General features: G+C 44.3%; 1 protein-coding gene across 1 annotated transcript in view; it reads right to left on the bottom strand.

Moving 5' to 3' along the window:
• Window positions 1–22349, bottom strand: part of slc4a11 (solute carrier family 4 member 11) — a gene marked incomplete at both ends in the record, with an annotated part of 170615 nt that overhangs the window by 1009 nt on the left and 147257 nt on the right. Inside the window, 2 exons of the mRNA XM_084181509.1 lie at window positions 6667–6836; window positions 7929–8124. Coding sequence (XP_084037635.1) covers window positions 6667–6836; window positions 7929–8124 — 366 coding nt within the window. The remainder of the gene's footprint in view (window positions 1–6666; window positions 6837–7928; window positions 8125–22349) is intronic.

The following is a 22349-nucleotide window of genomic DNA, read 5'->3' as shown; positions in this document are numbered from 1 at the left end:
GTATTATCAGTTAGTGGGTACTGTATCCACCTTATGTATTACCAGTTAGTGGGTACTGTATCCACCTTATGTATTACCAGTTAGTGGGTACTGTATCCACCTTATGTATTATCAGTTAGTTGATACTGTTTCCACCTTATGTATTATCAGTTAGTAGGAACTGTATCCACCTTATCTATTATCAGTTAGTGGGTACTGTATCCACCTTATATATGATCAGTTAGTGGGTACTGTATCCACCTTATGTATGACCAGTTAGTGGGTACTGTATCCACTGTATGTATTATAAGTTATTGGATACTGTATTCACCTTATGTATTACCAGTTAGTGGGTACTGTATCCACTGTATGTATTATAAGTTATTGGATACTGTATTCACCTTATGTATTATCAGTTAGTGGGTACTGTATCCACTGTATGTATTATAAGTTATTGGGTACTGTATCCACCTTATGTATTACCAGTTAGTGGGTACTGTATCCACCTGATGTATTACCAGTTAGTGGGTACTGTATCCACCTTATGTGTTACCAGTTAGTGGGTACTGTATCCACCTTATGTATTATCAGTTAGTGGGTAATGTATCCACCTTATGTATTACCAGTTAGTGGGTACTGTATCCACAGTATGTATTATCAGTTATTGGGTACTGTATCCACCTTATGTATTACCAGTTAGTGGGTACTGTATCCACAGTATGTATTATCAGTTATTGGGTATGCATCCACCTTTTGTATTATCAGTTAGTTGGTGCTGTATCCACCTTATGTATTATCAGTTAGTGGGTACTGTATCCACCTTATATATTACCAGTTAGTGGGTACTGTATCCACCTTATGTATTATCAGTTAGTGGGTACTGTTTCCACCTTATGTATTACCAGTTAGTGGGTACTGTATCCACCTTATGTATTATCAGTTAGTGGGTACTGTATCCACCTTATGTATTACCTTATATATTATCAGTTATTGGGTACATTTACATTTTACATTTTAGTCATTTAGCAGACGCTCTTATCCAGAGCGACTTACAGTTAGTGAATACATATTATTATTAATTTTTATACTGGCCCCCCGTGGGAATCGAACCCACAACCCTGGCGTTGCAAACGCCATGCTCTATCAACTGAGCTACATCCCTGCCGGCCATTCCCTCCCCTGCCCTGGACGACGCTGGGCCAATTGTGCGCCGCCCCATGGGTCTCCCGGTCGCGGCCGGCTGCGACAGAACCTGGATTCGAACCAGGATCTCTAGTGGCACAGTTAGCACTGCGATGCAGTGCCTTAGACCACTGCCCCACTCAGGGTACTGTATCCACCTTATGTATTACCAGTTAGTGGGTACTGTATCCACCTTATGTATTATCAGTTAGTGGGTACTGTATCCACCGTATGTATTATCAGTTATTGGGTACTGTATCCACCTTATGTATTACCAGTTAGTGGGTACTGTATCCACCTTATGTATTATCAGTTAGTGGGTACTGTATCCACCTTATGTATTACCAGTTAGTGGGTACTGTATCCACCTTATGTATTACCAGTTAGTGGGTACTGTATCCACCTTATGTATTATCAGTTAGTGGGTACTGTATCCACCTTATGTATTATCAGTTAGTGGGTACTGTATCCACCTTATGTATTATCAGTTAGTGGGTACTGTATCCACCTTATGTATTACCAGTTAGTGGGTACTGTATCCACCTTATGCAGCTTGGCAACAAGGGATAGACAATTTGGTTTTGGTTGTATTTGAGCTTCCGGCGCTTTGACAAACAGCTGGTAATGTCGTTAAATATAAATTACATTTGTCAAAACTATTAAATGACGTGCACAGAATTGAAAGATATGGCAATTCCCCAAAAATATTGAAAAAATTTAATATATAATTTTTTACGTCAGACTTTTGACACAATGTCAACGCTGATGGCAGTGAGAGTAATTGCATGCCTGGACTTGAATGCACTTTATCTCGTGTCCCATACCAAGGTTATTATTGTACACAAAAACTGAAACTAAAATAAAAATGGGGTTTTCAAGCTTTTTTCTCTAATGGGGTTTTCAAGCTGCTGAATCTGTCAGGTAAATGCTGCTAGTAGATGGTAATGTTTCAAATAGGACCAGCATCACTACCACTACCTATCACTACCTACCACTACCTATCACTACCTATCACTACCTACCACTACCTATCACTACCTATCACTACCTACCACTACCTATCACTACCTATCACTACCTACCACTACCTACCACTACCTATCACTACCTATCACTACCTACCACTACCTATCACTACCTACCACTACCTATCAATACCTACCACTACCTATCACTACCTATCACTACCTATCACTACCTATCCCTACCTACCACTACCTATCACTACCTATCACTACCTACCACTACCTACCACTACCTATCACTACCTACCACTACCTACCACTACCTATCACTACCTACCACTACCTATCACCACCTATCACTACCTACCACTACCTACCACTACCTATCACTACCTACCACTACCTATCACTACCTATCACTACCTACCACTACCTATCACTACCTACCACTACCTATCACTACCTATCACTACCTATCCCTACCTACCACTACCTATCACTACCTATCACTACCTACCACTACCTACCACTACCTATCACTACCTATCACTACCTACCACTACCTACCACTACCTATCACTACCTACCACTACCTATCACTACCTATCACTACCTATCACCACCTATCACTACCTACCACTACCTACCACTACCTACCACTACCTATCACTACCTACCACTACATATCACTACCTATCACCACCTATCACTACCTATCACTACCTACCACTACCTACCACTACCTATCACTACCTATCACTACCTACCACTACCTATCACTACCTATCACTACCTATCACCACCTATCACTACCTACCACTACCTACCACTACCTATCACTACCTACCACTACCTATCACTACCTATCACTACCTATCACTACCTATCACTACCTATCACTACCTACCACTACCTATCACTACCTACCACTACCTACCACTACCTATCACTACCTACCACTACCTACCACCACCTATCACTACCTATCACTACCTATCACTACCTATCACCACCTACCACCATCTATCACTACCTATCACTACCTATCACCACCTATCACTACCTACCACTACCTATCACCACCTATCACTACCTATCACTACCTATCACTACCTATCACCACCTATCACTACCTATCACTACCTATCACTACCTACCACTACCTACCACTACCTATCACTACCTATCACTACCTATCACTACTTACCACTACCTATCACTACCTATCACTACCCATCACTACCTATCACTACCTACCACTACCTATCACTACCTATCACCACCTATCACCACCTATCACTACCTATCACTACCTACCACTACCTATCACTACCTACCACTACCTATCACCACCTATCACTACCTACCACTACCTATCACTACCTATCACTACCTATCACCACCTATCACCACCTATCACCACCTATCACTACCTATCACTACCTACCACTACCTATCACTACCTATCACTACCTACCACTACCTACCACTACCTATCACTACCTATCACTAGCTAACAGGGAAGTTAGTAGACAACCATCTATAGCAGTCCGCATTAAAAGGTGGAGGAACATATTGTCTGTAGTCTACTGTACATGGTAAGCTGTAAGTGACACTTCACTTTTTGGTATGGACAACAACTGTAATTTAATCAATTACATGTGGAAAACTTGACACATGAACGCTCTTGCAACGTCTAGAACATTAATGTTGTATGTTATGACAACATCGTAATTAAAACTTTTTGGGCTTTGCTGAGCTGTTGTGAAGGAAGTTGTCAAGGAAGTGAGTTTGTGTTTATACAGGACCTCCCGCCCTCACCTACCGTCAACCAATCACAGGACCTCCCGCCCACACCTACCGTCAACCAATCACAGGACCTCCCGCCCCCACCTACCGTCAACCAATCACAGGACCTCCCGCCCCCACCTACCGTCAACCAATCACAGGACCTCCCGCCCCCACCTACCGTCAACCAATCACAGGACCTCCCGCCCCCACCTACCGTCAACCAATCACAGGACCTCCCGCCCCCACCTACCGTCAACCAATCATGTCAGTGCGGAGCTATACAGAGCCCTCAGCATTGTTACAACATTCGGGAGGCGCACGGCCGTTGGGGTACGGGGCTCCACAGGGGGAGCATTTCACTCGCAATTGTGAATAAAAATAGCAAAGTATGATCACATTTATAGCAAAATAGATGCTGCAGTAGCTGTTTCAAAGTAATTCTGCCGTTTTGTTTCATAGGTGGTAAATTAAATCGCACAAAGTAAAAGAACTAGGAATCCTATAGCCTGTCCCACCTCGCACTGCAACACTGCCTGGCTGGTGGCTGTGTGCACAGTCATCCTCCTCTCTTTCCTGTTGACGTAACGGTCTATGACTCTGTCATACAGAACACGCTTTTATTTGTTGTTGTCCGAGGCTACGTGGCTAAAATGCTAGCTAGCTAGCCTAACTTCCATTCATGGGCAACGTTAGCTAGTTAGCATTAGCCTTCTACATCTAGCTACATATTGAACTTCCATCCTCTCAGGCCAGGGGCACAATGTATGGATTAATGGTTGGATCAGAATTGCCATTATAATCATTGGCCAGTACGAAGAATTAAGTCCAAATCCCTATCTACATCCATAGCTAATTTAGGAAAATGACAATTTTAGCTAGCTAGCTAGCCACTGGAGGACAACAACACAACGAGATGCAACAATTCAAGTTGTTTCTGTCAATGACGTATGCTCTCAATGGGATTTGAAAGGAGTGAAGCCAAATCCAAACTGGCTTCCTTTGATACTTTTTCTTGGTGCGCCAGGACCATTCACAGTTGAGCTCGCTCAGTTTAGCTCAACGCTGATTGGCACATTTTTTATACTTTTTTGTCAAGGGAAGCCTGATGTTCGCTGGCTTCCCTTGCCTTCAATGCTACGGGCGGCAACAAATGTCATACTCATTTGGACCAGACAGCATCAGATGGCCTACACCTAGAGGGACAAAGGGGGCGCTGTTTCGCTCGCTCGGATGCCTTCTCCTGTGAGATATATTCAGCCTCTTGCGAATTGGAAAAGGACAATTATGAAACACAGATTTTTTGGGGATGCCTGGCTTCTCTTGGCATCCATGAATACACAGGCATAACAGTTAGTCTAATTTACTTGAAGCGAAAGTCCACTGAAGTGAGACGTTGTCCTTGTGTTTCTTGGCTATTTACATTGTTTAGTTCACAAGCTAGGTTGTTTTTCAATGTTTGAGATTCAACTGCCAGGGAAGAGAAGACATCTCTTCTACAGGTCAGACTCTCAATCTCATAGGCACAAACATGACTCCAGTCACGTTACCACGGTAACCACCCACCCTTAAAGGGGCAGGTGAATTCTTTGGTCTCGTGATATTTTGGTTAAATGAAATTAAACAATATACCATATTACTTCTTACTAGTAATACATTTATTGTTTTAGAAACATTACAAAGCATGCTCATGCTTTTCTGCAAAGGGGACAGGACGACTGCACCGTATTGAGGGGAGGATGGATGGGGCCATGTATCGCGAGATCTTGGCCAACAACCTCCTTTCCTCAGTAAGAGCATTGAAGATGGGTCGTGGCTGGGTCTTCCGGCATGACAACGACCCGAAACACACAGTCAGGGCAACTAAGGAGTGGCTCCGTAAGAAGCATCTCAAGGTCCTGGAGTGGCCTAGCCAGTCTCCAGACCTGAACCCAATAGAAAATCTTTGGAGGGAGCTGAAAGTCCGTATTGCCCAGCGACAGCCCCGAAACCTGAAGGATCTGGAGAAGGTCTGTATGGAGGAGTGGGCCAAAATCCCTGCTGCAGTGTGTGCAAACCTGGTCAAGACCTACAGGAAACGTATGATCTCTGTAATTGCAAACAAAGGTTTCTGTACCAAATATTAACTTCTGCTTTTCTGATGTATCAAATACTTATGTCATGCAATAAAATGCAAATTAATTACATAAAAATCATACAATGTGATTTTCTGGATTTTTGTTTTAGATTCCGTCTCTCACAGTTGAAGTGTACCTATGATAAAAATTACAGACCTCTACATGCTTTGTAAGTAGGAAAACCTGCAAAATCGGCAGTGTATCAAATACTTGTTCTCCCCACTGTATCTTTCGAATTCTGTGTACTTAATGTAATAGTTTTGACAAATGTAATTCATATTTAACGATGGTTTTGCCTGTTTGTCAGGAAGGAAGTTGAAGGACATGTTTGATCAATAACTGGGTCAAGTGGGCGGGGTTACGTAAGGTTCCAGCCAGCATCCATTTTATAAAGTACCGTGTACAGTATCTAGTACCTGATAGCAGTACCATAAGGAGAGGGAACGTCATCTTCATGTAGGGTAGAGGGGACATGCCTTAGTGTACTACCTAGTGTGTGGTGTAATATACACTGTGTTGTACCTGATAGGTACAAGCAGTACCATAAGGAGAGGGAACGTCATCTTCATGTAGGGTAGAGGGGACATGCCTTAGTGTACTACCTAGTGTGTGGTGTAATATACACTGTGTTGTACCTGATAGGGATAAGCAGTACCATAAGGAGAGGGAACGTCATCTTCATGTAGGGTAGAGGGGACATGCCAAAGCCACACAGCACAAGTAACTGCATCATCTGCAGGAAGGTGAAGAAGTGGATCTTCCTCTGGGGGACCTTACGGATGTAGTGGGCAGGTGGGTAGGATGTCTAGGGGGAGGTGAGAGGAGAGGAGAGGAGAGGAGAGGAGAGGAGAGGAGAGGAGAGGAGAGGAGAGGAGAGGAGAGGAGAGGAGAGGAGAGGAGAGGAGAGGAGAGGAGAGGAGAGGAGAGGAGAGGAGAGAGAGAGAGAGACCAATGAACTTGTTTACTGATTTAACAGTGCCATCTGTTGGTCGGTGGTCTCCAAAAGATGTGCTGGTTTAAACTGTGCGTAAAGGATAATACCGTTGTTTTGATCTGCAAAGCCCTGTGGCCATTACAATAACCCACCAATAGACGTGTAGTCAATATGTGGCCCTGCCCTGTTCTTGAGAAGCAGGGCCATGTGGTCACCTTGTCTCCTGAGTGGCGCAGTGGTCTAAGGCACTGCATCGCAGTGCTAACTGTGGCACTAGAGATCCTGGTTCGAGTCCAGGCTCTGTCGCAGCCGGCCGAGACCGGGAGACTCATGGGCGGCGCACAATTGGCCCAGCGTCGTCCAGGGTAGGGGAGGGAATGGCCGGCAGGGATGTAGCTCAGTTGATGGACCATGGCGTTTGCAACGCCAGGGTTGTGGGTTCGTTTCCCACGGGGGGCCAGTATAAAAAATAAAATAATGTATTCACTAACTGTAAGTCGCTCTGGATAAGAGCGTCTGCTAAATGACTAAAATGTAAATGTGGTCATTAACCTGTTCTTTGAGAAGCAGGGCCATGTGGTCACCATGTGGTCATTAACCTGTTCTTTGAGAAGCAGGGCCATGTGGTCACCATGTGGTCATTAACCTGTTCTTGAGAAGCAGGGCCATGTGGTCACCATGTGGTCATTAACCTGTTCTTGAGAAGCAGGGCCATGTGGTCACCATGTGGTCATTAACCTGTTCTTTGAGAAGCAGGACCATGTGGTCATTAACCTGTTCTTGAGAAGCAGGGCCATGTGGTCATTAACCTGTTCTTTGAGAAGCAGGGCCATGTGGTCATTAACCTGTTCTTTGAGAAGCAGGGCCATGTGGTCATTAACCTGTTCTTGAGAAGCAGGGCCATGTGGTCATTAACCTGTTCTTTGAGAAGCAGGGCCATGTGGTCACCATGTGGTCATTAACCTGTTCTTTGAGAAGCAGGGCCATGCGGTCACACATCTGGTTCCCCTCTATAGATGTGAGTGCGATGTAAAGGAAGAGCCCGTAGAGGACAGGTTTGGGGATCCACTGGAGAGGAACTGGTAGCAGAAACACTGACACTCCGACGAAGATGTTGGCCACTAGAGATGTTAGCCTGGTCTCCTTCACACTGACGATACTGGAGAAAAACACACACACAGCAAACATACACACACATACACACACACACACACACGCAAACACACACACACACACACACACACACACTGAATAAATCAACAGTCAGTTACTTCTGATGAAGGACACTAGTCTATCTATAACCTCTTCTAGCCTGTTAGAACCTGTTATAGCCTGTTAGAACCTGTTATAGCCTGTTAGAACCTGTTACAGGCTGTTAGAACCTGTTACAGCCTGAATGATGATCTGATCAATACAGGAGTAAATGATGATCTGATCAATACAGGAGTAAATGATGAATTCAATAGCTTGTTTACCAGCAAATTGTTAGAGGATGATATTCTCAATTTGGATGGAGCAACATTTACACACTCAAGACTAGACTTAACAGGTCACGCGTGGCGTACTGACTAGACTTAACAGGTCACGCGCGGCGTACTGACTAGAACCTGTTACAGCCTGTTAGAACCCGTTACAGCCTGTTAGAACCTGTTACAGCCTGTTAGAACCTGTTATTGGATGTGTGGGTGAGGGTTTGGTGTGTGTGGGTGAGGGTTGGGTGTGTGGGTGAGGGTTGGGTGTGTGGGTGAGGGTTGGGTGTGAGGGTTGGGTGTGTGGGTGAGGGTTGGATGTGTGGGTGAGGGTTGGATGTGTGGGTGAGGGTTGTATGTGTGGGTGAGGGTTGGGTGTGTGGGTGAGGGTTGGATGTGTGGGTGAGGGTTGGGTGTGTGGGTGAGGGTTGGATGTGTGGGTGAGGGTTGGGTGTGTGGGTGAGGGTTGGGTGTGTGGGTGAGGTTTGGATGTGTGTTTATGGGTGAGGGTTGGATGTGTGGGTGAGGGTTGGGTGTGTGGGTGAGGGTTGGATGTGTGGGTGAGGGTTGAATGTGTGGGTGAGGGTTGGATGTGTGGGTGAGGGTTGGATGTGTGGGTGAGGGTTGGGTGTGTGGGTGAGGTTTGGATGTGTGGGTGAGGGTTGGGTGTGTGGGTGAGGATTGGATGTGTGGGTGAGGGTTGGATGTGTGGGTAGGGTTGGATGTGTGGGTGAGGGTTGGATGTGTGGGTGAGGGTTGGGTGTGTGGGTGAGGGTTGGATGTGTGGGTGAGGGTTGGATGTGTGGGTGAGGGTTTGGTGTGTGTGGGTGAGGGTTGGATGTGTGGGTGAGGGTTGGGTGTGTGGGTGAGGGTTGGATGTGTGGGTGAGGGTTGGGTGTGTGGGTGAGGGTTGGATGTGTGGGTGAGGGTTTGGTGTGTGTGGGTGAGGGTTGGATGTGTGGGTGAGGGTTGGGTGTGTGGGTGAGGGTTGGGTGTGTGGGTGAGGGTTGGGTGTGTGGGTGAGGGTTGGATGTGTGGGTGAGGGTTGGGTGTGTGGGTGAGGGTTTGGTGTGTGTGGGTGAGGGTTGGATGTGTGGGTGAGGGTTGGATGTGTGGGTGAGGGTTGGGTGTGTGGGTGAGGGTTTGGTGTGTGTGGGTGAGGGTTGGATGTGTGGGTGAGGGTTTGATGTGTGGGTGAGGGTTTAGTGTGTGGGTGAGGGTTTGGTGTGTGTGGGTGAGGGTTGGGTGTGTGGGTGAGGGTTGGGTGTGTGTGGGTTGGATGTGTGGGTGAGGGTTGGGTGTGTGGGTGAGGGTTTGGTGTGTGTGGGTAGTCAGTGCAAATCATCTCTAAAGTGCAGAGAGTCTCTCTAGGGGATATTGGTCAAATTATTACTATAAATTATGACCGTCTCTAGGATGATTCATATTCGTTATCAGTCAATTATTGGACAAAAATTGTCTTCTAAGAAGACCTGACTTAGGAGTTATCTTCACAATAACACTATAAGTCAAAAATAGTAATAATTGATTTATCTAAAGGTTCTGTATATCTGATGAGCCTAATATCAGATTCATGAATTGGTAACGTTTTCTAGAGCTGGTATCAGAGAAACACAACAACAGGTCAAAGTTGAATAATAAAAATAGTCAAATTAATAAATGGTTCCAGGATGAATGATGATCTGATCAATACAGGAGTAAATGATGATCTGATCAATACAGGAGTAAATGATGAATTCAATAGCTTGTTTACCAGCAAATTGTTAGAGGATGAAATTCTCAATTTGGATGGAGCAACATTTACACACTCAAGACTAGACTTAACAGGTCACGAGTGGCGTACTGACTAGACTTAACAGGTCACGCGTGGCGTACTGACTAGACTGCATCATTACATTACAGTTCAACATCATTACATTACAACATCATTACAGTTCAACATCATTACATTACAGTTCAACATCATTACATTACAGTTCAACATTATTACATTACAGTTCAACATCATTACATTACAGTTCAACATCATTACATTACAGTTCAACATCATTACATTACAGTTCAACATCATTACATTACAGTTCAACATCATTACATTACAACATCATTACATTACAACATCATTACATTACAGTTCAACATCATTACATTGCAACATCATTACATTACAGTTCAACATCATTACATTACAACATCATTACATTACAGTTCAACATCATTACATTACAGTTCAACATCATTACATTACAGTTCAACATCATTACATTACAGTTCAACATCATTACATTACAACATCATTACATTACAGTTCAACATCATTACATTACAGTTCAACATCATTACATTACAGTTCAACATCATTACATTACAGTTCAACATCATTACATTACAGTTCAACATCATTACATTACAGTTCAACATCATTACATTACAACATCATTACATTACAGTTCAACATCATTACATTACAGTTCAATATCATTACATTACAGTTCAACATCATTACATTACAGTTCAACATCATTACATTACAGTTCAACATCATTACATTACAGTTCAACATCATTACATTACAACATCATTACATTACAACATCATTACATTACAGTTCAACATCATTACATTGCAACATCATTACATTACAGTTCAACATCATTACATTACAGTTCAATATCATTACATTACGGTTCAATATCATTACATTACAGTTCAACATCATTACATTACAGTTCAATATCATTACATTACAGTTCAATATCATTACATTACAACATCATTACATTACAGTTCAACATCATTACATTACAGTTCAATATCATTACATTACAGTTCAACATCATTACATTACAGTTCAATATCATTACATTACAACATCATTACATTACAACATCATTACATTACAACATCATTACATTACATTACAACATCATTACATTACAACATCATTACATTACAGTTCAACATCATTACATTATGGTTCAACATCATTACATTACAGTTCAACATCATTACATTACAGTTCAACATCATTACATTACAGTTCAATATCATTACATTACAACATCATTACATTACAGTTCAACATAATTACATTACAGTTCAATATCATTACATTACAGTTCAACATCATTACATTACAGTTCAACATCATTACATTATGGTTCAACATCATTACATTACAGTTCAACATCATTACATTACAGTTCAACATCATTACATTACGGTTCAACATCATTACATTACAACATCATTACAGTTCAACATCATTACATTACAGTTCAACATCATTACATTACAGTTCAACATCATTACATTACAGTTCAACATCATTACATTACAACATCATTACAGTTCAACATCATTACATTACAGTTCAACATCATTACATTACAGTTCAACATCATTACATTACAACATCATTACAGTTCAACATCATTACATTACAGTTCAACATCATTACATTACAGTTCAACATCATTACATTACAGTTCAACATCATTACATTACAGTTCAACATCATTACAGTTCAACTTCATTACATTATGGTTCAACATCATTACATTACAGTTCAACATCATTACATTACAGTTCAACATCATTACATTACAGTTCAATATCATTACATTACAGTTCAACATCATTACATTACAGTTCAACATCATTACATTACAGTTCAACATCATTACATTACAGTTCAACATCATTACATTACAGTTCAACATCATTACATTACAGTTCAATATCATTACATTACAACATCATTACATTACAGTTCAACATCATTACATTACAACATCATTACATTACAGTTCAATATCATTACATTACAACATCATTACATTACAGTTCAACATCATTACATTACAGTTCAACATCATTACATTATGGTTCAACATCATTACATTACAGTTCAACATCATTACATTACAGTTCAACATCATTACATTACAGTTCAATATCATTACATTACAGTTCAACATCATTACATTACAGTTCAACATCATTACATTATGGTTCAATATCATTACATTATGGTTCAATATCATTACATTACAACATCATTACATTACAGTTCAACATCATTACATTACAGTTCAACATCATTACAGTTCAACATCATTACATTACAGTTCAACATCATTACATTACAGTTCAACATCATTACATTACAGTTCAACATCATTACATTACAGTTCAACATCATTACATTACAGTTCAATATCATTACATTACAGTTCAACATCATTACATTACAGTTCAATATCATTACATTACAGTTCAACATCATTACATTTGACATGTTTTACGTCAGAGACAGTCATGTATGCATTAAGGAATCAATCACACAATCAATCCGACTTTGTTTTGACCTTTTACCAATCTACCTACATAACAACATAATGGTAATCATTTATTTGAATGGTAAATCTCTACTGATAAACTGGGTAAATCAAGATGCAGCCTAGACCTATTCATAATACAGGTGGATGCATGTTTCATGGGGCTCCAGTCTGTTTCCCTTCCATTTGGAACTTATTTGATTGTTATGATCAATAACATAGAAATAATGTGCTTTGTCTCTTTAACCAGTAATGATGTCAAGGCAAGAGGGGGGCGGCCCTTCGGAGCACAGTCAGTTTGCTGAGGCAATAGATCATATTTCGGAGAGACGTGAGAGAGAGACTGAATAAGTGAATGAACAAAGATTTTGGTGGCAATCAGCTTTGAAATCAGCATATTTTGCGTTATGGTTAGCATATTATCAAAAACAAAGTACTAGGGTAGTGAATTGATGTTAGCTTTAGCTGTCAGCTATCATAGCAAGGACCGTTAGCCTACAATTGCTGGAAGCTACCGGTATCTTCTTGCATTGTGAAGTGTTCTAGCCTGTATGGACATTGTTTTTGCGAACAGTAATGAACAGTTTCAACATTTCTACGTGCCGCCGTGTCGCATTATTCAAGTGTGTTAACTTCTGTGCAGCATGAGTGGTTAACTAACATGCTGCAGCCCAGACTCCCAGTGAGTGGGGAGGTAACGTGATGCAGACCAGACTCCCAGTGAGTTGGGAGGTAACATGCTGTAGACCAGACTCCCAGTGAGTGGGGAGCTAACATGCTGCAGCCCAGACTCCCAGTGAGTTGGGAGGTAACATGATGTAGACCAGACTCCCAGTGAGTTGGGAGGTAACGTGATGCAGACCAGACTCCCAGTGAGTGGTTAACTAACATGATGCAGACCAGACTCCCAGTGAGTGGGGAGCTAACATGATCCAGACCAGACTCCCAGTGAGTGGGGAGCTAACATGATGCAGCCCAGACTCCCAGTGAGTGGGGAGCTAACATGATCCAGACCAGACTCCCAGTGAGTGGGGAGCTAACATGATGCAGCCCAGACTCCCAGTGAGTGGGGAGCTAACGTGATGCAGACCAGACTCCCAGTGAGTGGGGAGCTAACATGATCCAGACCAGACTCCCAGTGAGTGGGGAGCTAACATGATGCAGCCCAGACTCCCAGTGAGTGGGGAGCTAACGTGATGCAGACCAGACTCCCAGTGAGTGGGGAGCTAACATGATGCAGCCCAGACTCCCAGTGAGTGGGGAGCTAACATGATGCAGACCAGACTCCCAGTGAGTGGGGAGCTAACGTGATGTAGACCAGTGAGTTCAGTGGTTCCTCATGACAGGGTAGAGCCAGCAGTGAGCAAGTGGGGCAGGCAATGTGTGCTTAAATAAGGGGTCGGCTGCGCTGATATACAGGCTTGATCTGAGAGACACATTTGACAGAATTACCGAAAGTAACAAAAATACCGAACCGTTTTTTCATGTTCTAGTACAGAAAAAGTACAGAAGTAGCGGAATTACTTTGTCTTCCCTCCAGGCCTGAGGACAAAGACTTTCCTCTAGGCTCAGATTAAAGATATGACAGATAGGAGTGGCTATAGAGGCAGCTACCATCTCAGTAGCTTTCCATCTAAGTTGTCAATGCCAGGAGGTTTGTCATTATTGACCGATAACGATACGTTTTCCACCCCTCCCACCTCTAACTTTACAAAATTCAAACTTGCAATGCTTTTCTTTCATTATTGGTTTTTTTATGCATGAATTCGATGGTTCACTGTTCATTGTTGGCATGTCCTGCCTAAATTTGCCCACTTTGCCAATTAAGTAATAATTAAAATAATTTTCAACATCAAATGGTTTTGTGATGAATAAGCCGTCTGATTCGATGAAAGATGGAGTTGTCTTGCTGCTCATATTTTCATTTAAAGCACTCCAAAGATTGGCTTCATAATACAGTTTCTTCTTCTTTTTGTTGAGTTTAGTCACATCATTTTTCAATTTGCAGTAAGTCAGCCAGTCAGATGTGTAGCCAGACTTATTAGCCACTCCTTCTGCCTCATCTCTTTCAACCATACAGTTTTTAAATTCCTCATCAATCAATGGAGCCTTAACAGTTCTAACAGTGCTCTTTATTAATCACATCAGACCAACAAATATTTTAACATCATCCACATAAGAGTCACAGCAAAATATATTTTTATATAGTATTTTAGGCCCAGCTTTTGGAACTTTGTCTTTCCTGGATATAGCCACTATATTGTGATCACTGCATCCAATGGGTACGGATACAGCTTTAGAACAAAGTTCTACAGTATTAGTAAAAATGTGATCAATACATGTGGATGATCTTGTTCCTGTAGTGTTTGTAAACACCCTGGTAGGTTGATTAATAACCTGAACCAGATTACAGCCACTGGTTACAGTAAGAAGCTTCCTCTTGAGCAGACATCAGTCAATATTCAGGTCCCCATGAAAGTAGACCTCTCTGTTTACATCACAAACACTATCAAGCATTTCACACATATTATTTAGATACTGACTGTTAGCACTTGATGGCCTATAGCAACACCCCAAAAGAAAACGCTTTAGATGTGGCAAGTGAACCAGCAACCACAACACTTCAATAACACTTGACATAAGATCTTCTCTAAGCATTACAGGGATATGGCTCTGAATATATACAGCAACACCTCCCCCATAAGCATTTCTGTCTCTTCTATAGATGTTATATCCTTGTATTGCTGCTGCTGTATCATCAAATTAATTATCTAAGTGAGTCTCAGAAATTGCTAATTTACAGTATGAATGTTATCTGATGTTAGCAAGTTATTGATTTCATGAACCTTATTTCTAAGGCTACATATATTAATATGGGCTATTTTCAGCCCTTTCCTGGGCAGCTTATCAGAGATAGACATAATATGGAAAAGAGCAAACAAAGCAAGAGAAAACAATATACATTCAGCAGTCCATTAATCAGTTGGTGTGTGTGTGTGTCTGTGTTGTGGGGTTCCTCTCAAGTTCTTGGCTCTTTCCGGAACAGCTACCTTGTCCTTGAACCTCAGGAACTTGACCACTATCGGCCTGGGCCTGTCACCTGGGCCAGTGGTGGGTTTTCCAGTTCTGTGGGCCCTCTCCACCTGAACCTTCCTGTGGTCCATCTTCAATTTCTTAGAGATCATTTCCCTCACTTTGTCCTCAGACTCCGTCCAGGTCTCATGTGGAGATTCTGCAATTCCGTCCACAACCATGTTGTTCAGCCTTGATTGTCCCTCATTGTTATCATGGATTCACACACAGAACTGATGTCCTCTCTCAATGACTTACAGATTGCTGTCATCTTGCCGTTCTCCTGTTTCAACTCATCGAGCTGACCCTGGGAGAACTTTAAACTGTTCTTCAGGTCCTGGACCTCTCTGGTCAAACTGTTCTTCAGGTCCTGGACCTCTCTGGTCAAACTGTTCTTCAGGTCCTGGACCTCTCTGGTCAAACTGTTCTTCAGGTCCTGGACCTCTCTGGTCAAACTGTTCTTCAGGTCCTGGACCTCTCTGGTCAAACTGTTCTCCAGGTCCTGGACCTCTCTGGTCAAACTGTTCTTCAGGTCCTGGACCTCTCTGGTCAAACTGTTCTTCAGGTCCTGGACCTCTCTGGTCAAACTGTTCTTCAGGTCCTGGACCTCTCTGGTCAAACTGTTCTTCAGGTCCTGGACCTCTCTGGTCAAACTGTTCTTCAGGTCCTGGACCTCTCTGGTCAAACTGTTCTTCAGGTCCTGGACCTCTCTGGTCAAACTGTTCTTCAGGTCCTGGACCTCTCTGGTCAAACTGTTCTTCAGGTCCTGGACCTCTCTGGTCAGGTCGTCCATTCTTCTATTAGTTGACTCCACCAGTATTTGGACAAAAAACTTGTAGCTATTTTCTTGTTGTTGTAACAACTGCTTGTAGAACGTTTAAAAGATCCTTCACGTGTGATAGAGAGACACCACTGTCCTCAACGGTACTCCCACCGGCTTTAGTCAATGTCATGGTAGCTAGCAACGTAGGTTACGCTGTTACTGGTAGCAGTTTAGTAGTAGTAGTAGTAGTAGTAGTAGTAGTAGTAGTGGTGTAGTAGTAGTAGTAGTGTAGTAGTAGTAGTAGTGCAGTAGTAGTAGTAGTGTAGTAGTAGAGGTATTGTAGTAGTAGTGTAGTAGTGTTGTAGTAGTAGTAGTAGTGTTGTAGTAGTAGTAGTGTAGTAGTAGTAGTGATAGTAGTAGTGTAGTAGTAGTAGTAGTAGTAGTAGTATTGTAGTAATAGTGTAGAAGTTGTTTAGTGGCCAGTGTAATTACAGACACACAGGGTGATGATGGGGAGGAGTTGGAGTCAATGGGGGGAGCCGGAGGGCTGCGATTCCATGGAGCTGCCTGATGAGGATGGAGGAATGGAGGAAGAGTTTGATACAGGATATCTCCATCAATGTAGATCTATCATCTCAGGGTGAGTCCCAGTCAGGTTCTCTGTTCACATTACACAGGTTGATGATTTTAAGCAGGATTCATTTGGTAAGAAGATTGACATACAGGATTTTTTTCCTGTCGTAGTTTATCAAGACAGTCCATCATATTAAGACATCAGTGGGTTTGGATGAAGTTAGTCAGAGGGGTGTTGGCTTCTGATCTGGTCTGAGTGGCCATGTTGCAGGAGGGGGGTTGGGGTCTGAGTGGCCGTGTTGCAGGAGGGGGGTTGGGGTCTGAGTGGCCGTGTTACAGGAGGGGATGTTGGGGTCTGACTGGCCGTGTTGCAGGAGGGGGGTTGGGGTCTGAGTGGCCATGTTGCAGGAGGGCACGTTGGGGTCTGACTGGCCGTGTTGCAGGAGGGGGCGTTGGGGTCTGAGTGGCCGTGTTACAGGAGGGGATGTTGGGGTCTGACTGGCCGTGTTGCAGGAGGGGGGTTGGGGTCTGAGTGGCCGTGTTACAGGAGGGGATGTTGGGGTCTGAGTGGCCGTGTTGCAGGAGGGGATGTTGGGGTCTGAGTGGCCGTGTTGCAGGAGGGGGCGTTGGGGTCTGAGTGGCCGTGTTGCAGGAGGGCGCGTTGGGGTCTGAGTGGCCGTGTTGCAGGAGGGGGCGTTGGGGTCTGAGTGGCCGTGTTGCAGGAGGGCGCGTTGGGGTCTGAGTGGCCGTGTTGCAGGAGGGGGCGTTGGGGTCTGAGTGGCCGTGTTGCAGGAGTAAGGAAAGGAAAAGGTCCAACAAAAGGAAAGAACGTGATCATGATGGTCTGATCATGATGGGTCTGATGGTCTGATCATGATGGGTCTGATGGGTCTGATCATGATGGGTCTGATCATGATGGGGTCTGATCATGATGGGTCTGATCATGATGGGTCTGATGGGTCTGATCATGATGGGTCTGATCATGATGGGTCTGATCATGATGGTCTGATCATGATGGGTCTGATGGGTCTGATCATGATGGGTCTGATCATGATGGTCTGATCATGATGGGTCTGATCACAGGGTGATTTCTCTGTTACCTCTGCTTTCCTTTAAGAGTGGGGGAAGAGACAGCAATAGGAGTGCTGTAGTGTATGAGTTTAGTAAGCATCAACTTTTAAATGTGGTGTTCTTACAGGAGACCCACCGTGATAGTGGTAATGAGGTAGCGTGGGGTATGGAGTGGGAGGGGCAGTACTTCCTTAGTTATTTGTCTAATATAAGTACAGGAGTAGCAGTTCTGTTCTCATGAGGCCTAGGTCAATGAACGGTCCTATTCACCTGAAGCAAACTGAAATCGCGCCAAATGGGCCAATGGATGCCGAGCCCGCCCTCAGACCCCCACCTTCCTGGTTATAATACCGGGGCTTCAATCCATTTCCTAAATGTTTCGCCCTTCGCCCTTCAGCCCTTCGCCCTTCCTGAAGGAACAACGTGTCATGCAATTAACAACTTTTCAAGCACACGAAGGGATTAGGCTACCTACAAGATTTTGGGTCTTTCTGCTCTGCTTGTGTAGCCAGTGCTTCCTTGCTTGGGTAGGATGGCCAGTGTTAAGATCAAATCAAATCAAATGTATTTATAAAGCCCTTCTTACATCAGCAGATGTCACAAAGTGCTTATACAAAAACGCTGTTACTCCTCCCAGTTCCAGACATGGCAGGTCACAGGGAAGAATGAAAACAGCAAACAGCAGGGATCTGGACAGCCACACAGCAGGGATCTGGACAGCCACACAGCAGGGATCTGGACAGCCACACAGCAGGGATCCGGACAGCCACACAGCAGGGATCCGGACAGCCACACAGCAGGGATCTGGACAGCCACACAGCAGGGATCTGGACAGCCACACAGCAGGGATCTGGACAGCCACACAGCAGGGATCTGGACAGCCACACAGCAGGGATCTAGACAGCCACACAGCAGGGATCTGGACAGCCACACAGCAGGGATCTGGACAGCCACACAGCAGGGATCTGGACAGCCACACAGCAGGGATCTGGACAGCCACACAGCAGGGATCTGGACAGCCACACAGCAGGGATCTGGACAGCCACACAGCAGGGATCTGGACAGCCACACAGCAGGGATCTGGACAGCCACACAGCAGGGATCTGGACAGCCACAAAGCCGGGACAATCCGCGGTCCCAGCTACAATGTCTAACCGCATCGCGGGCTGCGTTCAAGCCCTCAAGAAAACCCTGCTAGCTTGATAGGCAGCTAGCTAGCAACTAGGCTAGCTACTACGCCAGCTAGCTCCTCAGACCCGGCCTTGGTCGGCAGGATCACTGGACAGAGACTAGCAGTCCCAGCAACTGATGCCAACTGCGTTGCGGGATCCAGTACACTTTCAAACAACAAACTGTCCAAAACAACATACCGAGCTCTCCCTCGTTCCGTGTTCAACAGGAAGTGACCAGACCTTCTTTGGTCAGATGACAGTGGCCACACTAGCTGACGGTGAGATGGGAGTCCTGGGAGGCTGGAGACGGTGAGATGGGAGTCCTGGGAGGCTGGAGACGGTGAGATGGGAGTCCTGGGAGGCTGGAGACGGTGAGATGGGAGTCCTGGGAGGCTGGAGACTCAGAGATGGGAGTCCTGGGAGGCTGGAGACTCAGAGATGGGAGTCCTGGGAGGCTGGAGACTCAGAGATGGGAGTCCTGGGAGGCTGGAGACTCAGAGATGGGAGTCCTGGGAGGCTGGAGACTCAGAGATGCGAACTGACAAATGCTAGCGTTCGCTGTCGATGACTGAGAGCTAGATGGGATCAGCTGGTTGATCTGGAGTCCTTAGCTCGGCTTCAAATGGAAAAAGGACAACTCGCAAGAGTAAATCCAGACAGTCATATCTGACAGCCAAAACATTCACTGGAACTGAGGTGTGAAACCTACCTCAGTTCTTTTATTCCCTCCCCTAAATCTCTTGTAGGGTTGGCATGTTTGTGCCAATTGGAGAAATTAGGGATTTGTCCATAAGTGCACATAGCATGTTCTTCATGTACCATACACTCACAGAAGCAGTCCAATAGTGAATTAAATTAAGTTTGCAGTCTGTAGGTACCAAACATGCCTTGATTAGGTTACACATTGTGTGGTTACTTGTAATAAGTATATTATACCTTGTAATAACAAACTAAATAGTATCACACAACATACTTTACACTAACCCCACATTTTAAGAGTCCTTCAGGTTTGATGTGCTGTTAGGAAAGGTGTTTTAGATTACATCTTGGTCCATTGTTGAATGAGTAGGTATATTTCCTGTGGTCAAGAGGAGGTATGTGGATCTGGACTTTATTGTCCTGTCGTATTGTGGAGCAAGACGCATTCTAGCTTGGACTTTTACAGTTTGTTTAGAATACACTACATTACCAAAAGTATGTGGACACCTGCTCGTCTAACATCTCATTCCAAAATCATGGCCATTAATATGGAGTTGGTCCCCCCTTTGCTGCTATAACAGCCTCCACTCTTCTGGGAAGGCTTTCCACTAGATGTTGGAACATTTCTTCCATTCAGCCACAAGATCATTAGTGAGGTCGGGCAATGATGTTGGGTGATTAGGCCTGGCTCGCAGTTGGCGTTCCAATTCATCCCAAAGGTGTTTGATGAGGTCAGGGCTCTGTGCAGGCCAGTCAAGTTCTTCCACACCGATGTCGACAAACCATTTCTGTATGGACCTCACTTTGTGCACGGGGGCATTGTCATGCTGAAACAGGAAAGGGCCTTCTCCAAACTGTTGCCACAAAGTTGGAAGGACAGAATCGTCTAGAATGTCATTGTATGCTGTAGCGTTAAGATTTCCCTTCACTGGAACTAAGGGGCCTAGCCCGAACCATGATAAACAGCCCTACGCGCTTCAGCACTCGGCCGTCCCGTTCTGTGAGCTTGTGTGGCCTACCACTTCACGGCTGAGCCGTTGTTGCTCCTAGACGTTTCCACTTCACAATAACAGCACTTACAGTTGACCGGGGCAGCTCTAGCAGGGCAGAAATTTGATGAACTGACTTGTTGGGAAGGTGGCATCCTATGACGGTGCCACGTTGAAAGTCACTGAGCTCTTCAGTACAGGCCATTCTACTGCCAATGTTTGTCTAAGGAGATTGCATGGCTGTGTGCTCGATTTTATGCACCTGTCAGTAACGGTGTGGCTGGAATAGCCGAATCCACAAATTTGAAGGGGTGTCCACATACTGCTGTACATGATATAGGCCTGGAGCTAGACAGCAGGCTGATAGGGGCCATATCTTGGCACTGCTGGTCAAGCCTGGCAGTTCAACATTGACTTATTCTGGCCAGTGGTGTCAACCATGGTTCCTGGTCTGAAGGGGGTTGATAAGCCCCTACCAGTAAAAGGGGTTTGTACTGATGTGACGTGAGGGTCCACTCCTATACTCTGAGGTGCAGATAGTCTCTGAGGTGCAAATAATCTCTAAAGTGCAGATAGTCTCTAAAGTGCAGATAGTCTCTGAGGTGCAGATAGTCTCTGAGGTGCAGATAGTCTCTAAGGGGCTGATAGTCTCTGAGGTGCAGATAGTCTCTAAGGTGCAGATAGTCTCTAAGGTGCAGATAGTCTCTAAGGGGCTGATAGTCTCTGAGGTGCAGATAGTCTCTAAGGTGCAGATAGTCTCTGAGGTGCAGATAGTCTCTGAGGTGCAGATAGTCTCTAAGGTGCAGATAGTCTCTAAGGGGCAGATAGTCTCTAAGGTGCAGATAGTCTCTGAGGTGCAGATAGTCTCTGAGGTGCAGATAGTCTCTAAGGTGCAGATAGTCTCTAAGGGGCAGATAGTCTCTAAGGGGCTGATAGTCTCTAAGGTGCTGATAGTCTCTAAGGGGCAGATAGTCTCTGAGGTGCAGATAGTCTCTAAGGTGCAGATAGTCTCTAAGGTGCAGATAGTCTCTGAGGTGCAGATAGTCTCTAAGGTGCAGATAGTCTCTAAGGTGCAGATAGTCTCTAAGGGGCTGATAGTCTCTGAGGTGCAGATAGTCTCTAAGGTGCAGATAGTCTCTGAGGTGCAGATAGTCTCTGAGGTGCAGATAGTCTCTAAGGTGCAGATAGTCTCTAAGGGGCAGATAGTCTCTAAGGTGCAGATAGTCTCTGAGGTGC

This window comes from Coregonus lavaretus (assembly GCF_964263955.1).
Source record: "Coregonus lavaretus genome assembly, chromosome: 18".
NCBI classification, from domain to species: Eukaryota; Metazoa; Chordata; class Actinopteri; order Salmoniformes; family Salmonidae; genus Coregonus; species Coregonus lavaretus.
Note: the sequence above shows the minus strand (reverse complement) of the source record. Positions and strands in the feature narration are given on the sequence as shown.